We start from the raw sequence: 21,715 nt of genomic DNA on the forward strand, positions 1-21,715 counted from the left end.
CCTGCACTGGGGCCCTTGGTGTACATCTGCCAGGCGCAGGCAGGTCTGTGACTGGGAAAGAACACAGCGCTCGGGCCGGGCGCGGTGGCTCAAGCCTGTAATCCCAGCACTTTGGGAGGCCGAGACGGGCGGATCACGAGGTCAGGAGATCGAGACCATCCTGGCTAACACGGTGAAACCCCGTCTCTACTAAAAAATACAAAAAACTAGCCGGGCAAGGTGGAGGGCGCCTGTAAGTCCCAGCTACTCCGGAGGCTGAGGCAGGAGAATGGCGTAAACCTGGGAGGCGGAGCTTGCAGTGAGCTGAGATCCGGCCACTGCACTCCAGCCTGGGCGACAGAGCGAGATTCCATCTCAAAAAAAAAAAAAAAAAAAAAGAACACAGCGCTCTGTGCACAGCGGCAGAACTGCGGGGCTCTCGTGCTGCCTCGTGGACCCGGCCCTCACTGCCTTGCCTCTGAGGCCCTGCATTTCCCCAGATCACCCCTGAAATTCACCCCTCCTCCGGGGAGCTTCCACCCGAGAGCTTCCTCTTGGGCCCAAAACAGCATGATGGGGCCCCCAGCTGCCCCCCACCCCCGTGGGCCGCGTGCCCACTCCTGCTGTCTCTGATGCCTTAGGCCTCCCAGGTAGAGCCTGTTCTTCACGGTCCCTGTTTTAAGCAAACAGACCAGTGTAACCGAGCAAGGCTTGGTACCGCGGTGGGGTGGGGGCCGTCCGCCTGCAGTCCAAGGGTAACCCTGTTGTGCTTTTTCTCCGCAGGCGTCACAATGTAGCAGGGACCCCAGGCGTCGTGCTCAGGTAAGTGCACGTAGGCCGACTGCCCTCCTCTTTCCGCGCCTGTGAACTGCCGGACTTTGCCGAGACCACGCTTTGTGCATGTGGTCGCCATGCCTTGCAGCGCCTCTTAAACGCCGGCTCTGAGGACAGGCTGGAGCCGTGCGTGGGTCCTTAGCTTTTCTCGCGGTCAGTACTTCTGATTGACCCCATTCCGCCTTTTGCTCGGTGGGGCTTGGTTGCGAGTTCTAGTCTAAATGGCGGAGTTGTGGCAGTCACACAGCCATGACACGAAGTGAACTAACAGGTGCCATTTCTGTGCTAGAAAATGGAAAAAGAGCCAGGGCCGGAAGGAGGGTGCAGAAGCGAGCCCGCGTGCGGAGCCAGGAGGCAGCGTCGCGTGGGAGTGCTGGCCTGAAGCCTCCATGCCCCGGCAGAGGGACGGACACGCGGACGTCTAGCGGAGGTGAGGCCCAGGTCCCCGACCCCGGAGGTGCTGCTGACTCCTTGCCCAGCCCTGTTGCCTGTTGTGGGGAGGGCGGGCGATCATGAGTAGCAGGCGGGTCAGGACACGGTGCAGCATTCACGGTTCACTGCCGAGTTTTCCTGGCCCCTCCTGTAAGAGTCCAAGATTCAGCCAGCTGTGGAGGGCCCAGGCCTTGATGACAGCGCGGGGTGCAGAGGGCTGGTTTCCTTCCGTCACTGGTTCACTTGGGTGCCCTCCGGACGGCGTGTGGCGGAGGAGCAGTGCTGTGTGGGGGCGCAGCCTGGGGCTTCTGCCCAGTGAGTTGTGAGGCAGTTGATTAGCACTGGGAGATCCTACGGCACAGGGCAGGGCTCTCTCGCTCCTCCCGGGTGGGTGTGGTCCTCAAGTGCGCGGGGCGGGGCTCCCTGTCCCAGGTGGGTGTGGTCCTCAGGGGTTCAGGGCGGGGCTCCCCGTCCCAGGTGGGTGTGGTCCTCAGGGTTTCAGGGCGGGGCTCCCCGTCCCAGGTGGGTGTGGTCCTCAGGGGCTCAGGGTGGGGCTCCCCTCCCCTCCCTTGTGGGCGTAGTCCTCAGGTACGCAGGGTGGGGCTCCCCCTCCCAAATGGGTGTGGTCCTCAGGGGCTCAGGGTGGGGCTCCCCCTCCCAGGTGGGTGTGGTTCTCAGGGGCGCAGGGCGGGGCTCCCCTCCCCTCCTGGGTGAGCGTGGTCCTCGGGCTCAGGGCGGGGCTCCGCCCCCCTCCCCTCCGTCTCCCTTCCCCTTCCTGGGCAGGCTCCTTGTCCTCAGTGCGCATCAGGTCTCCCGAACCTCACAGCCCCACAGGGAGGAGGAGGGGAGGATTTGACTTTGGAAGTCTCTGTGACCAGGTGAGGACCGCAGGCGTAAAGGTGGTGGCATAGTGGTCGGGGACAGGCCTCACCCACAGGCATGTGACCCCTGGATGAGCCCAGCTTTCGGCTGCTTCGTGGGACCCCCAGGCCCGCGCCTGCAGCAGGCGACGTGGGGCTCAGCAGAGAGCTCCAGGCTGGGCCTCTTGGTGGCGGTGATGACGGAAGTGGTGTCACGCATGCAGCAGTTTGGGTCGCGGCTTTCCCTCCTCACTGAGGGAGACGCGTGCCTGCTTCTCTCCTGGTGAAAGGTTTGGGGAGCGAACTCCCAGTAGTGGGGTGCACCCCGGCCAGCCTGAGTCCCCGCCAGCCTCCACCCACGCAGCGGCCCTGCTCTCTTGCTGCTGGTGTGCGGTGACGTCGGGGGTCTGCTCCCTGAAGGCGCAGGTCTGGTGGGCGAGCAGAGCGGCTGCGGCAGCTCTCAAGGCAGGGCCTCCGCCAGCCACTGTGGCCTGGCCTTGTGCCCGCCCTGCGAGGGTAGAGTGGGGCCCCGGGGCGACGCGGCCCCTGCCCCGTGCTGCCTCAGGCTCTGGGAGACACAGCCTAGGGACACCCCGTGGAAGCGGCGCCGGCCCAGAAGTGAATGGGGAGGAAGGGGGAAGGGCGCAGAGCCCAGACTCTGAACTGGGCCCAGGGGCCGCCCTGTGAGTCGCACAGGGTCCAGGTGCCCAGAGCCTGCCCATCCTCATCCCATCGGGCAGCTCTGCCCTTGCAGGCTCCTCCTGCTCCCTCCGCCTTCACAGACAGAGGGTCCCGGGATCCTGCCTCTCTGAAGCTTTATGGACCCTCCTCAGTCCTCACTGCGGGAGGAGAGGAAGGGGTGTCAGGCGCAGAGAGAAGCCAATGCCGGGGGAGCCCGGGGCTTTTGAAAAGGTGGGCTTGTCCCAGTGCACACAGACACTGGATTGCTGACCATGCCCTGCACATGGGAGCCTGGGACCCAGTGAGCCCAGGAGGCTCCTGCCGCCGGGGCCGGGGCCTGCACCTTCCTCCCAGCCTGCATGCTCTTCCTTGGAGGGCCGCTGTCAGAACTAAGCCAAGGATGAAAGGCTTTGGAGAGTTTCAGGTGTTAATTAATCGCATTTTGTCTTGCAGAAGCCAAAGATGTTGACCAGGAAGATCAAGCTGTGGGACATCAACGCCCACATCACCTGCCGCCTGTGCAGTGGGTACCTCATCGATGCCACCACGGTGACGGAGTGCCTGCACACCTGTGCGTGCCCCACCCAGGCCACCCAGGGAGGGCGTGCCCTTCCCAGCTGTGTGCTCTTCAGAACCTTGGCCTTTGTTTTACCACAAGCTTTGAGCTCAAGCCCCGACAAAAGCAGGACCCAGGACCAGGGGCAGAGAGGATCTTGAGGATAAGTCAGAAAAGTCATTTCACACTAAAGGTCCTGTGGGTGGTTTCAGAGCAGATGAGGCCTCACTTAGGAGAGCTAAACACAGGAGAGGCCACGCTCCTGCCACTGAGCAGCAGGGCCAGTGGCCGCTGTGACACGGTGCTCACTGCTGGCGGTTTCCACATCTCCGAAGGAGTTCCTTAAATCCTTCAAAGGGGAACCTGCCAGTGTGCTTCTCACACTGGATGTGCATCCTCACACCTGATAAGCCTGTGCGTTGGTGTTAGAGGACTCACAACTGGGGCTAGACCTGGGTGTTTCTCTAAGTGTGGCTGCAGCTGACGGGCAGGCGTCATCAGTCAGGCTGAGGCTCAGTTCTTGTGCTAACATGAGGCCTCATGGCTGGCGGCCCTGCTGGTGTGGACGACCGCTGTGTGCGTCTCTTGATGGCTGAGGAGCATTTTGCTTAAACAGGATCTTTAAAATAAAGTGTACACTTATAATACAAGTGATGCTTGTGTATTTCTCATTTTAGAAAATAAAATATTTGCCAAGTTGATAGAATTTTGACTTTAACGTTAATCGTATTTTTAGATATTGGTTAGCATATTTTATGTTAGATTATTTTCATTTGATTTTATCTAGTTGTACGTAGAAGATACTGTCATCTTTTAGGACAAAGTATTGTAAAATTATCTATATTAGCCCATGTTCTAATGACCCACAGCTTTCTCACCTTTGAGCATCATCTCCCCATTCTAAGTGTTTCTTCCCACTTAAATCCTAACCCTGCCACTTTGAGGAAGCCCATTGACAGGGCAGTTAAAACTTTCTTGTTGCTTCTGATACCAGAACGGCAAGATGTTTCCTTTTCAGAAGCCAAGGGCCATAAGGAGGACAGCAGTGAGCATCTGCACAAAAATGAGCTCAGAGATGCCCGTGTTCAGTGGAGCACATGGGTGGGGTGGGTGCCCTGGCTCTGGACTCTCTCCTAACACACTTGTGCTTTGATGACAGTCTGCAGGAGCTGCCTGGTGAAGTACCTGGAGGAGAACAACACCTGCCCCACCTGCAGGATCGTGATCCACCAGAGCCACCCCCTGCAGTACATCGGGTGAGTGTGGGCCTCCCCAGGCCACAGTACGTCGGCTGAGTGCCCCCCAGGCATCTCTGTGAGTGTGGGCCTCCCCAGGCCACAGTACGTCGGCTGAGTGCCCCCCAGGCATCTCTGAGAGTGTGGGCGTTCCCAGGCCACCGTACGGAGTGAGTGCCCCCAGGAGTCTCTGTGAGTGTGGGTGTTCCGAGGCCACAGTATGTGGGGTGAGTGCCCCCAGGCGTCTCTGAGAGTGTGGGCCTTCCCAGGCCATAGTGCTGTACCCCCATCCTGCCTTGGCAGCAGCCTCTCCTGACCAAGGGCACCCTAGGAGCTGCACACGAAGAACCTGGGTCCAGCACTTACCAGGCCACCCTGCCAGGCCTGCCCACACTGTGCCTGCAGATACATTTCCATCAATACTTAGTCAAGTAGACTGGGTACAGTGGCTCACACCTGTAATCCCAGCACTTTGGGAGACCGAGGCGGGCAGATCACCTGAGGTCGGGAGTTTGAGACCAGCCTGACCAACATGGAGAAACCCCATCTCTACTAAAAATACAAAATCAGCCAGGCGTGGTGGCACATGCCTGTAATCCCAGCTATTCGGGAGACTGAGACAGGAGAATCGCTTGAACCCAGGAGGTGGAGGTTGCAGTAAGCGGAGACTGTGCCGTTGCACACCAGCCTGGCAACAGAGCAAGACTCTGTCTCAAAAAAAGAGAAAAAACACTTAGTCAAGTCAAATCATTGGAGAACCCTCAGGACCCAGGTTGAATGTCATGAGTTTTATGCAGAATTTGCTGAAGTTAAATTTGATGTGAGCTGGCCCTTGGATCCACCTTCCACCTTTCTGCCACGGAACAGGTGGTCCTGGCCCTGCTGCCCCTGGCACATGGCCGGGGTCTGTCTCCCTGTGCCACGCTCTTCTGCCCAGGGTCACAGAGAGCCTCGACTCACCACTGGGCCAGCCACTGTTTCTGGAGAAGGCAACTCTGGCCTGGACGTGAGCAGGAGGCCAAGGGGCCAGCCAGGTGGAGCATGTGGTTCTCACACAGACTTGGGGGTTGCTCCAAAGGAAGGGAAATGCTCCTCATACCACAGAGGGTAGTAGAGATAATTCTGAAGACACATTTTGAAGGTGGAAAGGCCTATGTGTTTGTTTTTCCCTTTTATTTTTATTATTATTATTTTTAAATTTTATTTATTTATTTATTTTTGAGACGGAATTTTGCTGTCACCAGGCTGGAGTACAATGGCGCCATCTCAGCCTGCTGCAAGCTCCGCCTCCTGGGTTCAAATGATTCTCCTGCCTCAGCCTCCCGAATAGCTGGGATTACAGGCGCCTGCCACCAAGCCTGTCTAATTTTTACTTTTTTTTTTTTTTTTGAGACGGAGTCTCGCTCTGTCGCCCAGGCTGGAGTGCAGTGGCCGGATCTCAGCTCACTGCAAGCTCCGCCTCCCGGATTTATGCCATTCTCCTGCCTCAGCCTCCCGCGTAGCTGGGACTACAGGTGCCCGCCACCTCGCCCGGCTAGTTTTTTGTATTTTTTTTAGTAGAGATGGGGTTTCACCATGTTAGCCAGGATGGTCTCAATCTCTTGACCTCGTGATCCACCCGTCTCGGCCTCCCAAAGTACTGGGATAACAGGCTTGAGCCACCGCGCCCGGCCAATTTTTGCATTTTTAGTAGAGACGGGATTTCACCTTGTTGGCCAGGCTGGTCTCAATCTCGGCGTCTGCGGTTCCAGCTACTCAGGAGGTGGAGGTGGGAGGATCGCTTGAGCCCAGGAGGCAGAGGTTGCAGTGAGCCAAGATCGCACCACTGCACTCCAGCCTAAGTGACAGAAGGAGACCCTGTCTCAAAAAAACTAAAAAAATAAAAAGAGCATACCAAAGTGGGAACTAGATTTTAAATACCATGCTTATGTAATCTTTTCACAAAACCTCGATCTAGATCATAAAGATGACAGGAAGGGCCTCATCTTAGGACGGAGTCTCTCTCTTGTTGCCCATGCTTGATTGCGGTGGTGTGATCTGGACTCACTGCAACCTCCGCCGCCCGGGTTCAAACGATTCTCCTGCCTCAGCTTCCTGAGTAGCTGGGACCACAGGTGTGCACCACCATGCCTGGCTATTTTTTGTATTTTTAGTAGAGATGGGGTTTCACCATGTTGGCCAGGCTGGTTTCAAACTCCTGACTTTAGGTCATCCGCCCACCTCGGCCTCCCGAAGTGCTAGGATTACAGGTGTAAGCCACCGCACCCAACTCTTACAGACTTTTCTTTACATTATTTGGAAACATTCCAGAAAGGCCTCTGTTCAGTGGAAATCCCACAAAGACCAGGATACCCCAGGAAGCAGTTGGTGGGAGGGGCAGGGACAGTGTCCCCTGAGCGCCCGGGACGCAGGGAACCTCGGGTGTCCGCAGGGACAGTGTCCCCTGAGCGCCCGGGACGCGGGGAACCTCGGGTGTCCGCAGGGACAGTGTCCCCTGAGCGCACGGGACGCGGGGAACCTCGGGTGTCCGCAGGGACAGTATCCCCTGGGACGCAGGGAACCTCGGGTGTCCGCAGGGACAGTGTCCCCCTGAGCGCACGGGACGCAGGGGACCTCGGGTGTCCGCAGGGACAGTGTCCCCCTGAGCGCACGGGACGCAGGGGACCTCGGGTGTCCGCAGGGACAGTGTCCCCCTGAGCGCACGGGACGCAGGGGACCTCGGGTGTCCGCAGGGACAGTGTCCCCCTGAGCGCACGGGACGCGGGGGACCTCGGGTGTCCGCAGGGACAGTGTCCCCCTGAGCGCACGGGACGCGGGGAACCTCGGGTGTCCGCAGGGACAGTATCCCCTGGGACGCAGGGAACCTCGGGTGTCCGCAGGGACAGTGTCCCCCTGAGCGCACGGGATGCGGGGAACCTCGGGTGTCCGCAGGGACAGTATCCCCTGGGACGCGGGGAACCTCGGGTGTCCGCAGGGACAGTGTCCCCCTGAGCGCACGGGACGCAGGGGACCTCGGGTGTCCGCAGGGACAGTGTCCCCTGAGCGCACGGGACGTAGGGAACCTGGGGTGTCCGGCAGACAGAAGCACGGGTTCCCAGAATAACCTTATCTGTCATTATTTCGAGTGTTTGTAAGCAGCCAGAGCCCAAATTAAATGATGCATTAATTCAAGTCATACATAGCTTTTGGTGACACAAACATTTTTTCATTTGTAAACTAGAAGGAAAATTCCAACAGAGTTCCCGACTGGTGATTCTGGACTTTGATATTGTTAAATGGAAAATGTACAAGAATTATAGAATTAACATTTCTAGCTAACTCCACCTTTCTGTTCTTTCGCCAGTCATGACAGAACCATGCAAGATATTGTTTACAAATTGGTACCAGGCCTCCAAGAAGGTGAGTGTCCGACTGTCTCGCTGATCTCTGAGGTCCCAGCCTGGCCTCTGCAGCCGCTGCTCTCCTGGAAGTTTGGTTCTCGGATGGGAGGCCCCTTTCCTTTTGGTCGAATCACTGTCTTCTCATCCCTGCTCTCAGCCCATCTTTATCTCCTTGGCTGGTCTCTTCTTTTGTCTGTCTAGGATCCGTAGACATCTTTCTACGCCTTCTCTGTATTCATTCAGCAAGTATGGATCGCATGTTTAGTGCATGGGACCCCCAGCGCTCAATGCAGCTCCTGCCCCGCCCAGGACCCTGCCTTCTTCCTGGGCCCCACCTCCTGTCCCAGACCTGCCTCTCCCCATCCCACAGCACCAGCCTCCCCACAACAGAGGAGCAGCACATTGGCAGAGCGGGTAGCTGGTGTTTCTAGAAAAACTTCACTGTAAAGTCAGATTTCATTTAGAATTAAAAGAAATACCAAGTAGTACAAATACCCTGCAAGTGGAAATCGGTTGCTTGGGGATCGCTCGGCTGAAAGCTCCCTGGCTCCCGACGCTCGCACGGTGGTGGTGGCCCTCCGCTGGCGACCAGGAAGGAGGCCAAGGAGGGGCCGGGTCAGCGCCAGGTGGGCTGTCCTGGCATTCTGCTCATCAGACCTTTCAAAGGCAGATAGAGAAGCTGAGAATTCACTTGGGCTGGTTCTCACTGTATCTCAGAAGAGGGTTAGAATTCAAAACGCAGCTGAATATGCCAGATCCATAGAAATCGTATCTCACCTTTAATGCATGACCCAGAGAATCACACTGTTAAGAGGCTTCTTTCCTTACTCACAGAGTTCATTCATGCAGGAAGAATTTAGATTTCCTGAGTAAACGTAGATGAAACAATTAGTTTTTTAATATCTGAAAGTTTTTTCGTCTTGGGAAAAGGCAAAGGATACATTCGAGTAAAATGCTGACACCTTAAGAAACGTTTGCACCGAGTGTTTCAGACGTGTAGCAGTGGGTGGGATTGGGGCAGGACCCTGAGTTTTGTGACCCCCACCAGTGCTGACACCTTAAGAAACATTAGTGGTCGGGCGCAATGGCTTATGCTTGTAATCCCAGCACTTTGGGAGGCCGAGGTAGGTGGATCATCAGGTCAGGAGTTTGAGACCAGCCTGACCAACATAGTGAAACCCTGTCTCTACTAAAAATACTAAAAATACAAAAAAAAAAAAAATGAGCCAGACGTGGTGGCAGGTGCCTGTAATCCCAGCTACTCAGGAGGCTGAGGCAGGAGAATCGCTTGAACCCGGGAGGCAGAGGTTGCAGTGAGCCGAGATCACACCACTGCGCTCCAGGCTGCATGACAGAGCAAGACTCTGTCTTAAAAGTTTGCACTGGAGTGTTTCAAACGCATAGCAGTGGGCAGGATTGGGGCAAGAACCTCGAGTTTTGTAACCCCCCACCCCCCGCCAGCAGTTTCCAGGCTTTGCTGCACCTACTGCTCCCTCAGCCTCGCCCCGTGGCCTTTGATCTGTAAAGGGTACAGTACTATCCCGAGAATATAAGGGTTCTTAAAGCTCATAACCACATACCTTTATAACATTTAGGAAAATGGTGGAGATTCCTTAAAACCAAATAGTTCCTCAGCGCGGACATTTCTAGTTGTCTCATAAATGCTGTGGTTTTTGGTTGTTGTTTATTTATTTTTTTGAGACCCGGTCCCTGTCGCCCAGGCTAGAGTGCAGCGGTGCTATCACAGCTCACCGAAGCTTCAACCTCCCGGGCTCAAGTGCTTCTCCTGCCTCAGCCTGCCGGGTAGCTGGAACTACAGGCAAGCACCACCATGCCTGGCTAATTGTTTGTAGGGATAGGGTTTTGCTGTGTTGCCCAGGGTGGTCTTGAACTTCTGGTCTCAAGCAGTCCTCCTGCCTCGGCCTCCCAAAGTGCTGGGATTACAGGTGTGAGCCCCCACACCCAGCCTGTTTTTATTCCAGTCCAGATCCAGAGAATGCCACTGACTCACGGGCCTCTTTCTGGCTCCCTCTTGCCTCTGCCTTCCCATCGTCCTGGGCTGTCCTGTGGCAGTAGACCTGGGTCGCATTCCGGCTGTGTTTTTGGCAAGCCCACTTCTGGGAGTCCCTCAGGGCAGGTGTCGTCCACGTGCTGAGGAGGGTGGCACTGAGATCTGCATGCCGCCCCGTTCCATCACTTGTCTTTGTGTGTTAGTTGGAGTGCTTCCAGAAAACCAGAAAGACACACTTTGCTATTTGGTCCATTTTGTGTAGGAAGGGCTGAAAAAAAACTGTTTCCTTCATTTGTGTTCAAAACAGCAAGCTGGTTTCCCTGCCTCTGCAGTCAGGGGTTTGACCTGTGTGTTCTGCATGCGCCGTGCTCGTGTCCTTCCTGATGCTCCAGTCCTCATCTGCAGCCAGAGGGCACCTCTTCATGCCCCGGGGTCTTGGGTGGTCCCTGTCCAGGATACGAGGCTCTTGGGGCTGCCCTGCCTCTTTGCCTGAGGGCTCAGGTTCCTCCTCAGGGCTGCCCTGCCTCTTTGCCCAAGAGCCCGGGTTCCTCCTCGGGGGACAGTGGTGTCTCAAGGCCAGCAGACCCGTGCACAGTGGCACCTTCCCATGGAACTTGAGCTTGTGCAGGGAGGGCACAGTGCGTCCAGCCTGGAGCAAGTTGTGTGTTCTCGTCCACCTCAGCACGCTCTTGTCCAGCATGGATGCTGCCAACTCCAGTCTACACTGAAGAAGTCGAGAGGGAGGAGGTTCCGGAGTGCTCCAGATTCACACCCCCAGGGCACGGTGGCCCCGAGCCGTCTCCCTGACAAGCTCCTCTCTCTGGCCACCGTATTTTCCATTGAGTCAATATTCTTTTTGTTGTTGTTTCTCAAACGTTCAGTCATTTATGGCTCTTTAGAAGGAGGATTCTAACTTTAAAACTCTTAGCAGTGCACCTGTTTTCTTGATAGAGGCTACTTGCAATTTGTTTAGTTTTATCTGTGGGGCAGACAATCATAAACCTGATTTCTCCGACCAGAGACCTCTTCCTGAAATGCGCATGAGCTGAGAGGATGCAGCGGTGAGGTGAAGCGAGGCGTCAGCCCTTGAGGGTCTAGGTGCCTGTTTTGGAGGAGACGCCGACCGAGTCCTGCCTCTCCCACCTGGGTGCCAGGCAGGCCCTCCACGCTGTCCCCGCTCCCGGCCGTGGTGGAGGCTTGCTGGAAGAGAGTTCCCTGCTAGACCACAGGTGGGGTTAGGGTTTTAGTGGTTTGTTGTTTCTTTTTGTTTTTATAGATTTTTTTTTTTTTTTTTGAGACGGAGTCTCGCTCTGTCACCCAGGCTGGAGTGCAGTGGCCACGATCTCGGCTCACTGCAAGCTCCGCCTCCCGGGTTCAAGCGATCCTCCTGCCTCAGCCTCCTGAGTAGCTGGGACTACAGGCGCCCGCCACCACGCTCGGCTAATTTTTTTTTTTTTTTTTTGTATTTTTAGTAGAGATGGGGTCTCACCATGTTAGCCAGGATGGTCTCAATCTCCTGAGCTCATGATCCACCCACCTCGGCCTCCCAAAGTGCTGGGATTGCAGGCGTGAGCCACCGTGCCTGGCCTATCAAAGTGTCCATTCTCAGTCTCTGCCCATTCTGGGTTCTTTCACTCGGTGGGCGTGTCGTAGTCTTTGGTGTGCCAGGCTCCTCTGCGTTCCTGGGGAGGGCCGTGGGGCTTGCGTGCTCACCAGTCCTCTCTCCACGGATCCTGAACATGCCTGTCACCTCTTGCTTTAGAAACGTGGGGACTGGACACAGTGTCTCATGCCTGTAGCCCTAGCACTGTGGGAGGCCGAGGCAAGAGGATCCCATGAGCTAAGAATGTTTCTTTACATTTTTAAATAGTCCGAAAAAATCAAAAGCATCGTATTTTATGATGTGAAAATTTAAGAATTGAAATTTCATGGTGCGTAGTCTGATTGGAACCGGCCCCGCTGGCTCAGCGGTGGTCTGCCTTCACCCGTCCGTGGTGCAGTTGAGTGTGCGCCGGGCGTGTGCTGCCTGCCTGCTGGTGGCTTTGAGCAGCTCTCTGTGCGCCCTGGCTGGAACTCATCATCACTGCGTCGGGACGTTTTCACGCCCACTGCATGGCCTTCACGTCAGAATGAGGAAAGGCGAAAAGGAGACTTCAGGGTTGCGCTTCGAAGCCACAGTGAACTCTGAGTTGTTTTGTTGTTGAACTGTCATTGTTGATGGCAAAGCACTGAGTTTCTCATCCGTGATACTGTAGCTATGCCGAGAGCAAACAGCTGACAGTGGAGTCACCGACTCAACACCAGCAATATCCGCCCTTACAGGAAAGCAGTATTTAGACACCAGCAATATTCCCCACTCACAGGAAAGCAGTATTTAGAAAATACTGAAAATTTAAAATGGAATGTCTCATCACAGCAGAATTTCCTCTCAGAAGTGAAAATGAAATACGGCTGTAGTCAGAGTAAGCTTCCAATTGTCTGATTCGTTAGCCTTGTGCCAACAGTAAGCTCATCAGATCAGGCTGGACTGCCACAGCTAAAGAGCAGTGTCCGGAGACAGTGAGTTCTTATTTATTCATTCATTCATTCATTCATTCACTTTTGAGACGGAGTTTCACTCTTGTTGCCCAGGCTGAGTGCAGTGGCACGATCTCAGCTCACCGCAACCTCCACCTCCCAGGTTCACACAGTTCTCCTGTCTCAGCCTCCTGAGTAGCTGGGATTACAGGCATCTGCCACCATGCCCAGCTAATTTTTTGTATTTTAGTAGAGATGGGGTTTCACTGTGTTGGCCAGGCTGGTCTCAAACTCCTGACCTCAGGTGATCCACCTGCCTCAGCCTCCCAAACTGCCAGGATTACAGGTGTGAGCCACACCCAGCCCCAATAAATGTTTGGATGCCTCTATACACCTGACACTGAGTGCTACTATTTTTAATCCTTTTTTATTCTTCTAGGTGAAAATTAAAGAAATGGGAATTAGAGCCAAGGGTCTGAAGCTGAGTTGTTTTCCACTGTGTCCATGGGGCTCTCTCCTTTGCATGGACCCATGTGACCTTTCTATCATTCCCATTACAGCTCTTCGGGAGACTGATGGGCATAGCCTCCTGCTGTCAGCCCCCGTCTTCCAGGCCTCCATTTCAGCTGCTGGGATGTGATTATTTAAGGGAAACATTTTCTTTCAAGCTGCTCTCAGATTGTCCAGGCCAATCTTTCAGCATTTCCCATGTGAAGCTCCAGCACTTCATCCACCTGAGGCCAGCCACACGTATCCCCTTGGCTCTCGGGGTCCCCTCCTGTCTCTACCCAGGCTCTCAGGGTCCCTTCTTCTCCCCAGGCTCTCGGGGTCCCCCCATTCTCTACCCAGGCCCTTGGGGTCCCCTCCTGTCTCTATTCAGGCTCTCGGGGTCCCTTCCTCTCCCCAGGCTCTCAGGGTCCCCTCTTCCTAGGCTCTCGGGGTCCCCTCCTCTCTCTTCCTAGGCTCTGGGGGTCCCCTCCTCTCTCTACCTAGGCTCTCGGGGCCCCCTCCTCTCTCTGCCCAGGCTCTCGGGGCCCCCTCCTCTCTCTACCTAGGCTACTGTGTTCCTGAGCAGTGACCCACGTCGTCCACTCCGTTGCCTGGGTGTGAACTTAAGGTCACATTTAGGGGGCCTTTGCTGAGAGTCCGTTTGCTTTTCCCTGGAACCTGCAAGGTTCTGGCCTGCTCTTGCTGGCCATCCCTGGAGGGTCAGGCCTCTTCTGGTCCAACCAGCGGAGGCCGCATGCTGACCGCCTCGAGCTGGAGTGACCCAATGGCAGGTGTGCGTGAGGAGGATGCTGCTTGTCTGTGGCCGGGCAGTCTCTTCCCTGGAATTTGTGCCTGTGGTTGTGGCCACAGACACCAGGGGGCACTCTTAACCCACTGCCAGGCAACGTGGCGCCAGAGCCCATAGCTGTGAGCAGCCGTCGCAGCAGGCTGTGGACTCAGGCACCCGGGACACATGGTCCCTGGGGCTGTCGGGCCCTCGAGGGCTCTCTTGGGGTTCCTCAATGGCGGCCTTAGGTGCCTGTGAGCTGGCAGGGTCTGCCACTGCGCAGAAGCGTGGGGAGAGCCCAGTGGCAGGTTCATTCTCTGAGCTGCGGGCGTCCAGGCAGTTCACTGGCTCAGCCGTGAGGTCAACAATGATGTTTGATGCGGCACCCATGTGGCTGCAGTATTTATCAAGCCCCTGGTGATGGTTGGTTCTGCGATATTGGACACTCACAGGCGGTGGCCAAGATGGGGATGACAGTCCCACAGCTGGGCTTCCTGGGCTCCATGCCTGTCCTAGGCCTGGAAGAGCCGGCCTGCGACTCAGCGTCCCATGTGGGCTGGTGGGGCGGGTGCCCGGGGGGTGCACCTCCTGCTGTGCTGAGCCCCGAAAACATCCCAGTCTTAATTTGCTGTTTTCTTATTAGTAGCCTTCAAACTTCATAATGCAAATCCGTAATTTTCTTTATGTGATGTTTATGAACAGTTTAATATAATCCACTGCCTGTGTAAGATTAAAGACTGTGTGTTGATTTTCCGTAGCGGAAATGAGAAAGCAGAGGGAGTTCTATCACAAATTGGGCATGGAGGTGCCTGGAGACATCAAGGGGGAGACCTGCTCTGCAAAACAGCACTTAGATTCCCATCGGAATGGTGAGTGCCCTGCGTGCCCATCGAGAAGCCCCAGGAATCCCTGCACGAGGCCTTTTCTTAAAGAGCCGGCACTGTCTGCCAGGCTCTCCCACACGTACTCGGGAGAAAATGAAGGAACCTGAGGGTGCGGGGAGGTTAGGGTTTGAGGCGTTCCTCCTCACTCCTGGTACCAGTGGGAATGTGGGCAGAGGGGAGAAGCGGGGGTCCTGGAGGGGTGAGGCCAGCAGGGGAGAGCAGGAGGGCCCCCCCGAGAGTGCCTTGGGGGCAGAGGTCAGGGGTCGGAGAGCCTGTGGAAAAAGTAGTGGAAGGTGAACTTCCTGAGACTTGGCTTGGCTTGGTTTACTGTAAAATGGCAAAATATGGTTTGGTTTCTGTGTAAAGGGAGTGGTATGTTCACATCCAAGTGTATCACAACAGATTTTCATGTCTTGAGGACATTTTATTTTCCTAATGGACCACACAAACTCTTAAGAAATGTTTTGGTTTTTTTTGTGTTTTTTTTTTTTTTGAGACGGAGTCTCACTCTGTCGCCCAGGCTGGAGTGCAGTGGCCGGATCTCAGCTCACTGCAAGCTCCGCCTTCCGGGTTTACGCCATTCTTCCTCCGCCTCAGCCTCCCGAGTAGCTGGGACTACAGGCGCCCACCACCTCGCCCGGCTAGTTTTTTTGTATTTTTTAGTAGAGACGGGGTTTCACCATGTTAGCCAGGATGGTCTCGATCTCCTGACCTCGTGATCCGCCCGTCTCGGCCTCCCAAAGTGCTGGGATTACAGGCTTGAGCCACCGCGCCCGGCCACTCTTAAGAAATGTTTAGGCTCCTCTGTGTATCTGTGACGGTTGGAGGGGTAAGAGGGGCCTGGCTCTGTCACTCCCACGACTTTGCGGGTCCCAGGAAGCGCAGCCGTGAGGGGTGCTTGGGAAGCGTGTCTGGGAACCAAGCAGTCCTGTCAGAACCGTTTTACCTGAGGGGAAGTTTTCATTTTAAATGCAGTGTTAGAATAGTGGATTTTTAGCAGAAGGCTTTCAGATGGAGGGCTGATGGGGTCAGCACTGAGCAGCTCTGGGCGGGCCTGGCCAGGTGGGTGCGAAGCATGTGTGTGTCCCGCACCGGCTCCGGCTGCCCCGTCCCTGTCTTCTGTGCTCCGCACATCTGCACCCACAGACCCATGCGCCCGTTCCGCCTCCCGGGGAGACCCCTGCAGACGCTTTGCAGACGGCTTTCCTTTGACTCTTACTCTGCTCCGGGGGTTCAGTCTCCTAATAGAATGAATTTTTGACGGCATTTGGAGTACAGTGGAGTTTTTTTTTTGTTTTTTGTTTTTGTTTTTGTTTTTGTTTTGAGACGGAGTCTCGCTCTGTCACCCAGGCTGGAGTGCAGTGGCCGGATCTCAGCTCACTGCAAGCTCCGCCTCCCGGGTTCACGCCATTCTCCTGCCTCAGCCTCCCGAGTAGCTGGGACTACAGGCGCCCGCCACCACGCCCGGCTAAGTTTTTGTATTTTTAGTAGAGACGGGGTTTCACTGTGTTAGCCAGGATGTGTTAGTCAGGATGGTCTCGATCTCCTGACCTCGTGATCCGCCCGTCTCGGCCTCCCAAAGTGCTGGGATTACAGGCTTGAGCCACCGCGCCCGGCCACAGTGGAGTTTTTTAAATGGCTTGACAGTTTGGATTTCATGGTGCACTATGTTCTGTTTGTGCTAAAAGGTGAAACCAAAGCAGACGACAGTTCAAACAAAGAGGCCGCGGAGGAGAAGCCGGAGGAGGACAACGACTACCACCGCAGCGACGAGCAGGTGGGCGGGGCCCCGGGGCTTCCGGATGCTCCTGTATTTGGAACATGAGCAGGTGGGCGGGGCCCCGAGGCTTCTGTATTAGTGCTCCCCAGGGAGCCTTGAGCAGGTAGGTAGGCCCCCAGGGCTTCTGTGTTATTGCTCCCCAGGGACCCTGAGCAGGTGGGCGGGGCCCCGGGGCTCCAGGACGCTCCTGTATTAGTCTTCCTGTAATAGTGCAGTGCCAGGAGCACCGAGGGAGGGCTCACACCAGAAACCTTCCCTCAGGATGAAGTGATGCTCAGCATCCAAGGGCTGCAGTTTTCTTCCTCCCGACTTCTTCCTTTGTTTTTCTTTTTTTTAAAATTACCAGAGGAGCACGTGCTTAGGGTAAAGCATGGCAGATATAAAACGTGGCAGGTCAGCGGCCGGCTCTGGCCTCTCAGCCCCATGGCCCGAGTTGTGTGCCTTTTCCTCCGGGCACGTCTCTGTGCGTCTGTGAATGTTATGTGAAAGAAGGCAAAGCCCGGCAGTGTGTTGAAAGTGGGAGTGAACGTCGAAGGCCTCTTCGTGTGTCCGTGTGTCATTTACTGTATTACCAGATGAAGACAGAAAAACTACATGGTCACAGACATGCAGTAAAAGAATTTAGTGAAATTCCATACCCACGTCTAGAGAACTTTTTTTTGGGGGGTGGAGTTTTGCTCTTGTCTGCCAGGTTGGAGTGCAGTGGCACCATCTTGGCTCGCTACAGCCTCTGCCTCCTGGGTTCAAGCGATTCTCCTGCCTCAGCATCCTGAGTAGCTGGGACTATAGGCACCTGTCACCACGCCTGGCTAACTTTTGTATTTTTAGTAGAGACAGAATTTCACCACATTGGCCAGGCTGGTCTTGAACACCTGACCTCAGGTGACCTGCCTGCCTCAGCCTCCCAAAGTGCTGGGATTACAGGCATGAGCCACCGCGCCCGGCTGAGTAATGGGACCTTAACTTTTTTTTTTTTTTTTTTGAGACGGAGTCTCGCTCTGTCGCCCAGGCTGGAGTGCAGTGGCCGGATCTCAGCTCACTGCAAGCTCCGCCTCCCGGGTTCCCGCCATTCTCCTGCCTCAGCCTCCCGAGTAGCTGGGACTACAGGCGCCCACAACCGCACCCGGCTAATTTTTTGTATTTTTAGTAGAGACGAGGTTTCACCGTGGTCTCGATCTCCTGACCTTGTGATCCGCCCGCCTCGGCCTCCCAAAGTGCTGGGATTACAGGCGTGAGCCACCGCGCCCGGCAACTTTTTAGTTTATACGTATGCATTGTTTAAAAGGTTCAGTGAGCATTACAGAAATAGACACGTGTGTCCAACGTGGGATGTGATGGTGTTGCCTTTTGGGTCAGTAGAGAAGAGCAGCCAGTTCAGAGAAGGGGTCTGCAGGGGCAGGAAGAGAGGAAATCGCCCTCTTCTTTAATGACCCCTGGTTTCACTGCCATGCTTGGTTCCTGGTGTTTAAGTGCCTGATGCTTCCTCTGTTGGTGGCTTGGTGGCTCTTCTGGAACTACGCTGTTCTTCTCTCTGTGGCGTTGGTCTCGTCTGCGCTGAGGCCCCGGGTCTTTCCTGGTTGGCCTTTGTTAGTTACTTGTCCTTAGAGCAGTTCCCCCCTGGGAGGAGCCCCCTGGGATCTTGTGGAAATTCGGTTTTGGGGTCTGCTGGGTGGGCTGGTGTTCCAGAGGGGTGCAGGCTGCTGCTCCCCTTTCCTCTGGTGTGGTTTTCCACGGATCGATGTAAAGCTGTGTGTGATGTCCTCCTCCAGTTTAATCTCTGTTTTGCAGTTTTAAATTTATATCAGTGCTTATTTTTACTAATATTTACCTTTTCTTTTGATCCTTGATGTGCGCAAGATGTATTTGTTGCTTTCAAAAGAGCCAATTTTTTTTTTAATTGATCAAATATTGAATTTTCTTTTTTTCTTTTTTGAGATGAAATTTTGCTCTTGTTGCCCAGGCTGGAGTGCAATGGCACGATCTCGGCTCACTGCATCCTTTGCCTCCCATGTTCAAGTGTTTCTCCTGCCTCAGCCTCCTGAGTAGCTGGGATTACAGGCATGCGCCACTACGCCCGGCTAATTTTGTATTTTTAGTAGAGACAGGGTTTCTCCATGTTGGTCAGGCTGGTCTTGGACTCCCGACCTCAGATGATCTGCCCGCCTCGGCCTCCCAAAGTGCTGGGATTACAGGCGTGAGCCCCCATGCCCAGCCTTGCTGAATTTTCTTAAAACATTTTTTTTTTCTGACATCTTGAGTTAAAAGTCTTTTGTTGGCCAGGCGCGGTGGCTCACGCCTGTAATCCCAGCACTTTAGGAGGCTGAGGCAGGCAGACCACGAGGTTAGGAGATCAAGACATCCTGGTTAACATGATGAAATCCCGTCTCTACTAAAAATACAAAAAAAATGGCTGGGCACAGTGGCTCACACCTGTAGTCCCAGCTGCTCGGGAGGCTGAGGCAGGAGAATGACGTGAACCCGGGAGGTGGAGCTTGCAGTGTGCAGAGATCGCGCCACTGCACTCCAGCCTGGGCGACAGAGCAAGACTCCATTTCAAAAAAAAAAAAAAAGTCTTTTGTTGTTCTTTGAGACAGGATCTGGCTCTCTCATCCAGCCTGGAGTGCAGTGGTACAATCACAGCTCCCTGCACCCTCCGCCTCCTGGGCTCCTGCCCAAGCCTCCAGAGTAGCAGACACTGTTGGCACACCACACCAGTTAACTTTTTAAATTTTTTGTAGCAATGGAGCCTTGCTGTGTTGCCTAGGCCAGTCTGAACTGGGCTCAAGCAGTCCTCCTGCCTCAGTCTTCCAAAGTGCCAGGATTCCAGGCATGAGCCCGCATGCCTGCCCAGTCTTTGTAAGTGCATTTCTGGCTGTGTGTTTCCTGTGTGCTCCTGGCTTCTCCCTGCACTTTTTTTTTTTTTTTGAGACGGAGTCTCGCTCTGTTGCCCAGGCTGGAGTTCAGTGGCCAGATCTCAGCTCACTGCAAACTCCGCCTCCCGGATTTACGCCATTCTCCTGCCTCAGCCTCCCGAGTAGCTGGGACTACAGGCGCCCACCACCTCGCCCAGCTAGTTTTTTGTATTTTTTTAGTAGAGACGGGGTTTCACTGTGTTAGCCAGGATGGTCTCGATCTCCTGACCTTGTGATCTGCCTGTCTTGGCCTCCCAAAGTGCTGGGATTACAGGCTTGAGCCACCGCGCCCGGCCCTCCCTGCACACTTTTATGAGTAACATTTTCACTGGCATTCATTTCTAAAGCTGTAATTTCATCAGAGTTCCTTTTTGATCGAGAAGTTTGTTCTGAAGTATTCAAGTAACATGGCCTTTTTGGGTTCCATCCACTCTCCTTTCTAGTCTCCTTCCCGAGCGGTCAGGGAGTGTTGTCTACGCGGACCTCTGCCTTGGGGGATTGAGATCTTCTTTCTTGTTCACTTGCGTGCAGATTTTCCAGGGGTCCTGGGGTGATTTTCCTTTGGCTGAGTTTGCTGGTTGGTGTGGTGGGTAAACAAGCAGACCCCGGGGGCCAGTTGTCCACGTCCTGCTCTGCCTTTAGCCAGGGCGTGGCCTTCACAAGTGACCTACCTCTGCCTCAGTTTCTCTGTCTGTGGTGTGAGGTGGTGATGAGATTGCCTCGAGGTTTTTAGGAAGATTAAATTATTTCCTACTTGTGAGGCACCTTGAGGTGTTACGTTGAATGAATGAGAAGCAAGCCGGCATCCTGGGAGATGGTTAACTCGGACATTCAAGTTCGGTGGTTTTTCTTGTTGACGCACCCCTTTAGATTCCTGTTTTCTCTGTTGCTCTGTAACCTCGCAGTGATGCTTAGGAGCCGTGCTGCTGGGTGTGCAGGCTGGTGGTTCTTACATAGTTTTGATGACTTGCACCTTTTGTCAGCGTGGATTCTTTTTTTTCTCTTTTTTTCCTGTTCAGAGTGTTTTTGCTCTAACCCCCGTTTCTCTTGTACTAACATCGCTACTGTTGCTGTTGGGCTCTGCTTCCAGCCTCCCTGTCATTTGTCTCAGGTGTGTTATGGAGGCTTTTGCTTTGCTTTTTTACACCCATCTCAGGTTATCTTTGATAGGGGAGTTTAACCCGTTGTGTTTGTGAGAAAACACATCTTCTTCCCCTCTACCCGTGAGGGCCTGGATCAGGTTTTGTTGGCTTCTTTCTCTGCTCTGATGGTTTGGAAATTTTGCATTCTCTTTCTGTTCTTCTTGTGGCTGCTCTTAAACTTGGATTCTGTGTCCGTTTGTGGGATTATCTGCGTCTGTAACTTTGTGATGAGTTCCTGATCCCCGTCTTCCAAAACTTGGAAGTCATCTGAGGGTTTGTTCCAGATTGGTTTTGGTAATTTTAAAATTTTATTTCTCACTAGTTTTATTCTAGGAATCGCTTCCTCATCTTACTGAAGTTTTGATGCGACATTACAGTTATTTAGACGTAGCCAGAGGTTGCGTGGGTTTTCTGGGCGTTTCTGGTGTCTTCCTGCTATGTTTGGATTTGTGCTTTGCCACGTCCTCATGTCACTTCCGAGCCCAGCGCAGTGGCCCCTAAACTCCTGCCAGTCACGGGCTCTATGTTGTCCCCCTCACACCAGTGACAGTCGTTTCTTCTCTTAACTCTTAAACCCTTCTCAGTCATTCGGATGACCTGATTAAATTATGTACTTTTCATACTAAGCATTAAAAAAAAAAAAAACCACACAGATGAGGGAAGCACCCGCCACCCAGGCCCAGGCCCATGTCTCTGCTCCCAGCCTTGTGCCCTCCCCTGGTGGCCCCTCCGAAGGGCATGAGGGTGTGGATGCTGTGCCTGTGCCTGGAGGCTCTGGCCCCTCCGACCCCTCCGACCTCTGGCTGGGCTCCAGCTCTAGGTTGGTTCAGCAGCCAGCTTGGAGCAGCCGAGGCTCAGGGTGGCATCAGCCGGCCATGCTGGCTTCACAGGTAACCTCTTCTCCATCATCGAACGGGCGCAGGCCCCCTCACCCCCACCCACCGCTGGTGGGCACTCAGCCTCAAGGCACAGGCCTCCTGGGACCGGTGGCTCCTCCGAATCTTCCTGAGGGAGGCAAGTTTAGTCATCGCTGAGCAACGCAAAAGCCTGTCGGGTTTCTTTACTCACGATGTCTTCGAAACCAAAGTACTTGACGAGGCCGTTCTTTCTGTTTTACGAGGTGGGGACGGGGATCCTCCTGGAAGACGCTCCCCCTGCACAGGTGAATGGTGCTTCCCACACTTGACCTTGGGAGTTCGGAAATGGGCGGAAGCCGCCTCTTCCGCTGCCCTTGCT

At 54.6% G+C, this 21,715-nt stretch overlaps 1 protein-coding gene across 7 annotated transcripts in view; it reads left to right on the forward strand.

The window, feature by feature from the left end:
* PCGF3 (polycomb group ring finger 3) overlaps window positions 1–21,715 on the forward strand; it is a 61,815-nt gene that overhangs the window by 22,272 nt on the left and 17,828 nt on the right. For 2 of the 7 annotated variants that reach the window (XM_025385152.1, XM_025385153.1), the window contains exons 2-8: window positions 763–801; window positions 1,103–1,243; window positions 3,240–3,357; window positions 4,502–4,598; window positions 7,921–7,976; window positions 14,520–14,630; window positions 16,334–16,422. In XM_025385152.1, coding sequence (XP_025240937.1) covers window positions 3,249–3,357; window positions 4,502–4,598; window positions 7,921–7,976; window positions 14,520–14,630; window positions 16,334–16,422 — 462 coding nt within the window. In that variant the 5' untranslated portion in view covers window positions 763–801; window positions 1,103–1,243; window positions 3,240–3,248. Of the gene's footprint in view, window positions 1–762; window positions 802–1,084; window positions 1,244–2,028; window positions 2,124–3,239; window positions 4,599–7,920; window positions 7,977–14,519; window positions 14,631–16,333; window positions 16,423–21,715 lie in introns of all 7 variants that reach the window. The other 5 variants (XM_025385156.1, XM_025385159.1, XM_025385154.1 and 2 more) reach the window with 5 other exon arrangements.

The sequence above is a fragment of the Theropithecus gelada genome, chromosome 5 (assembly GCF_003255815.1).
Source record: "Theropithecus gelada isolate Dixy chromosome 5, Tgel_1.0, whole genome shotgun sequence".
Taxonomy (NCBI): domain Eukaryota; kingdom Metazoa; phylum Chordata; class Mammalia; order Primates; family Cercopithecidae; genus Theropithecus; species Theropithecus gelada.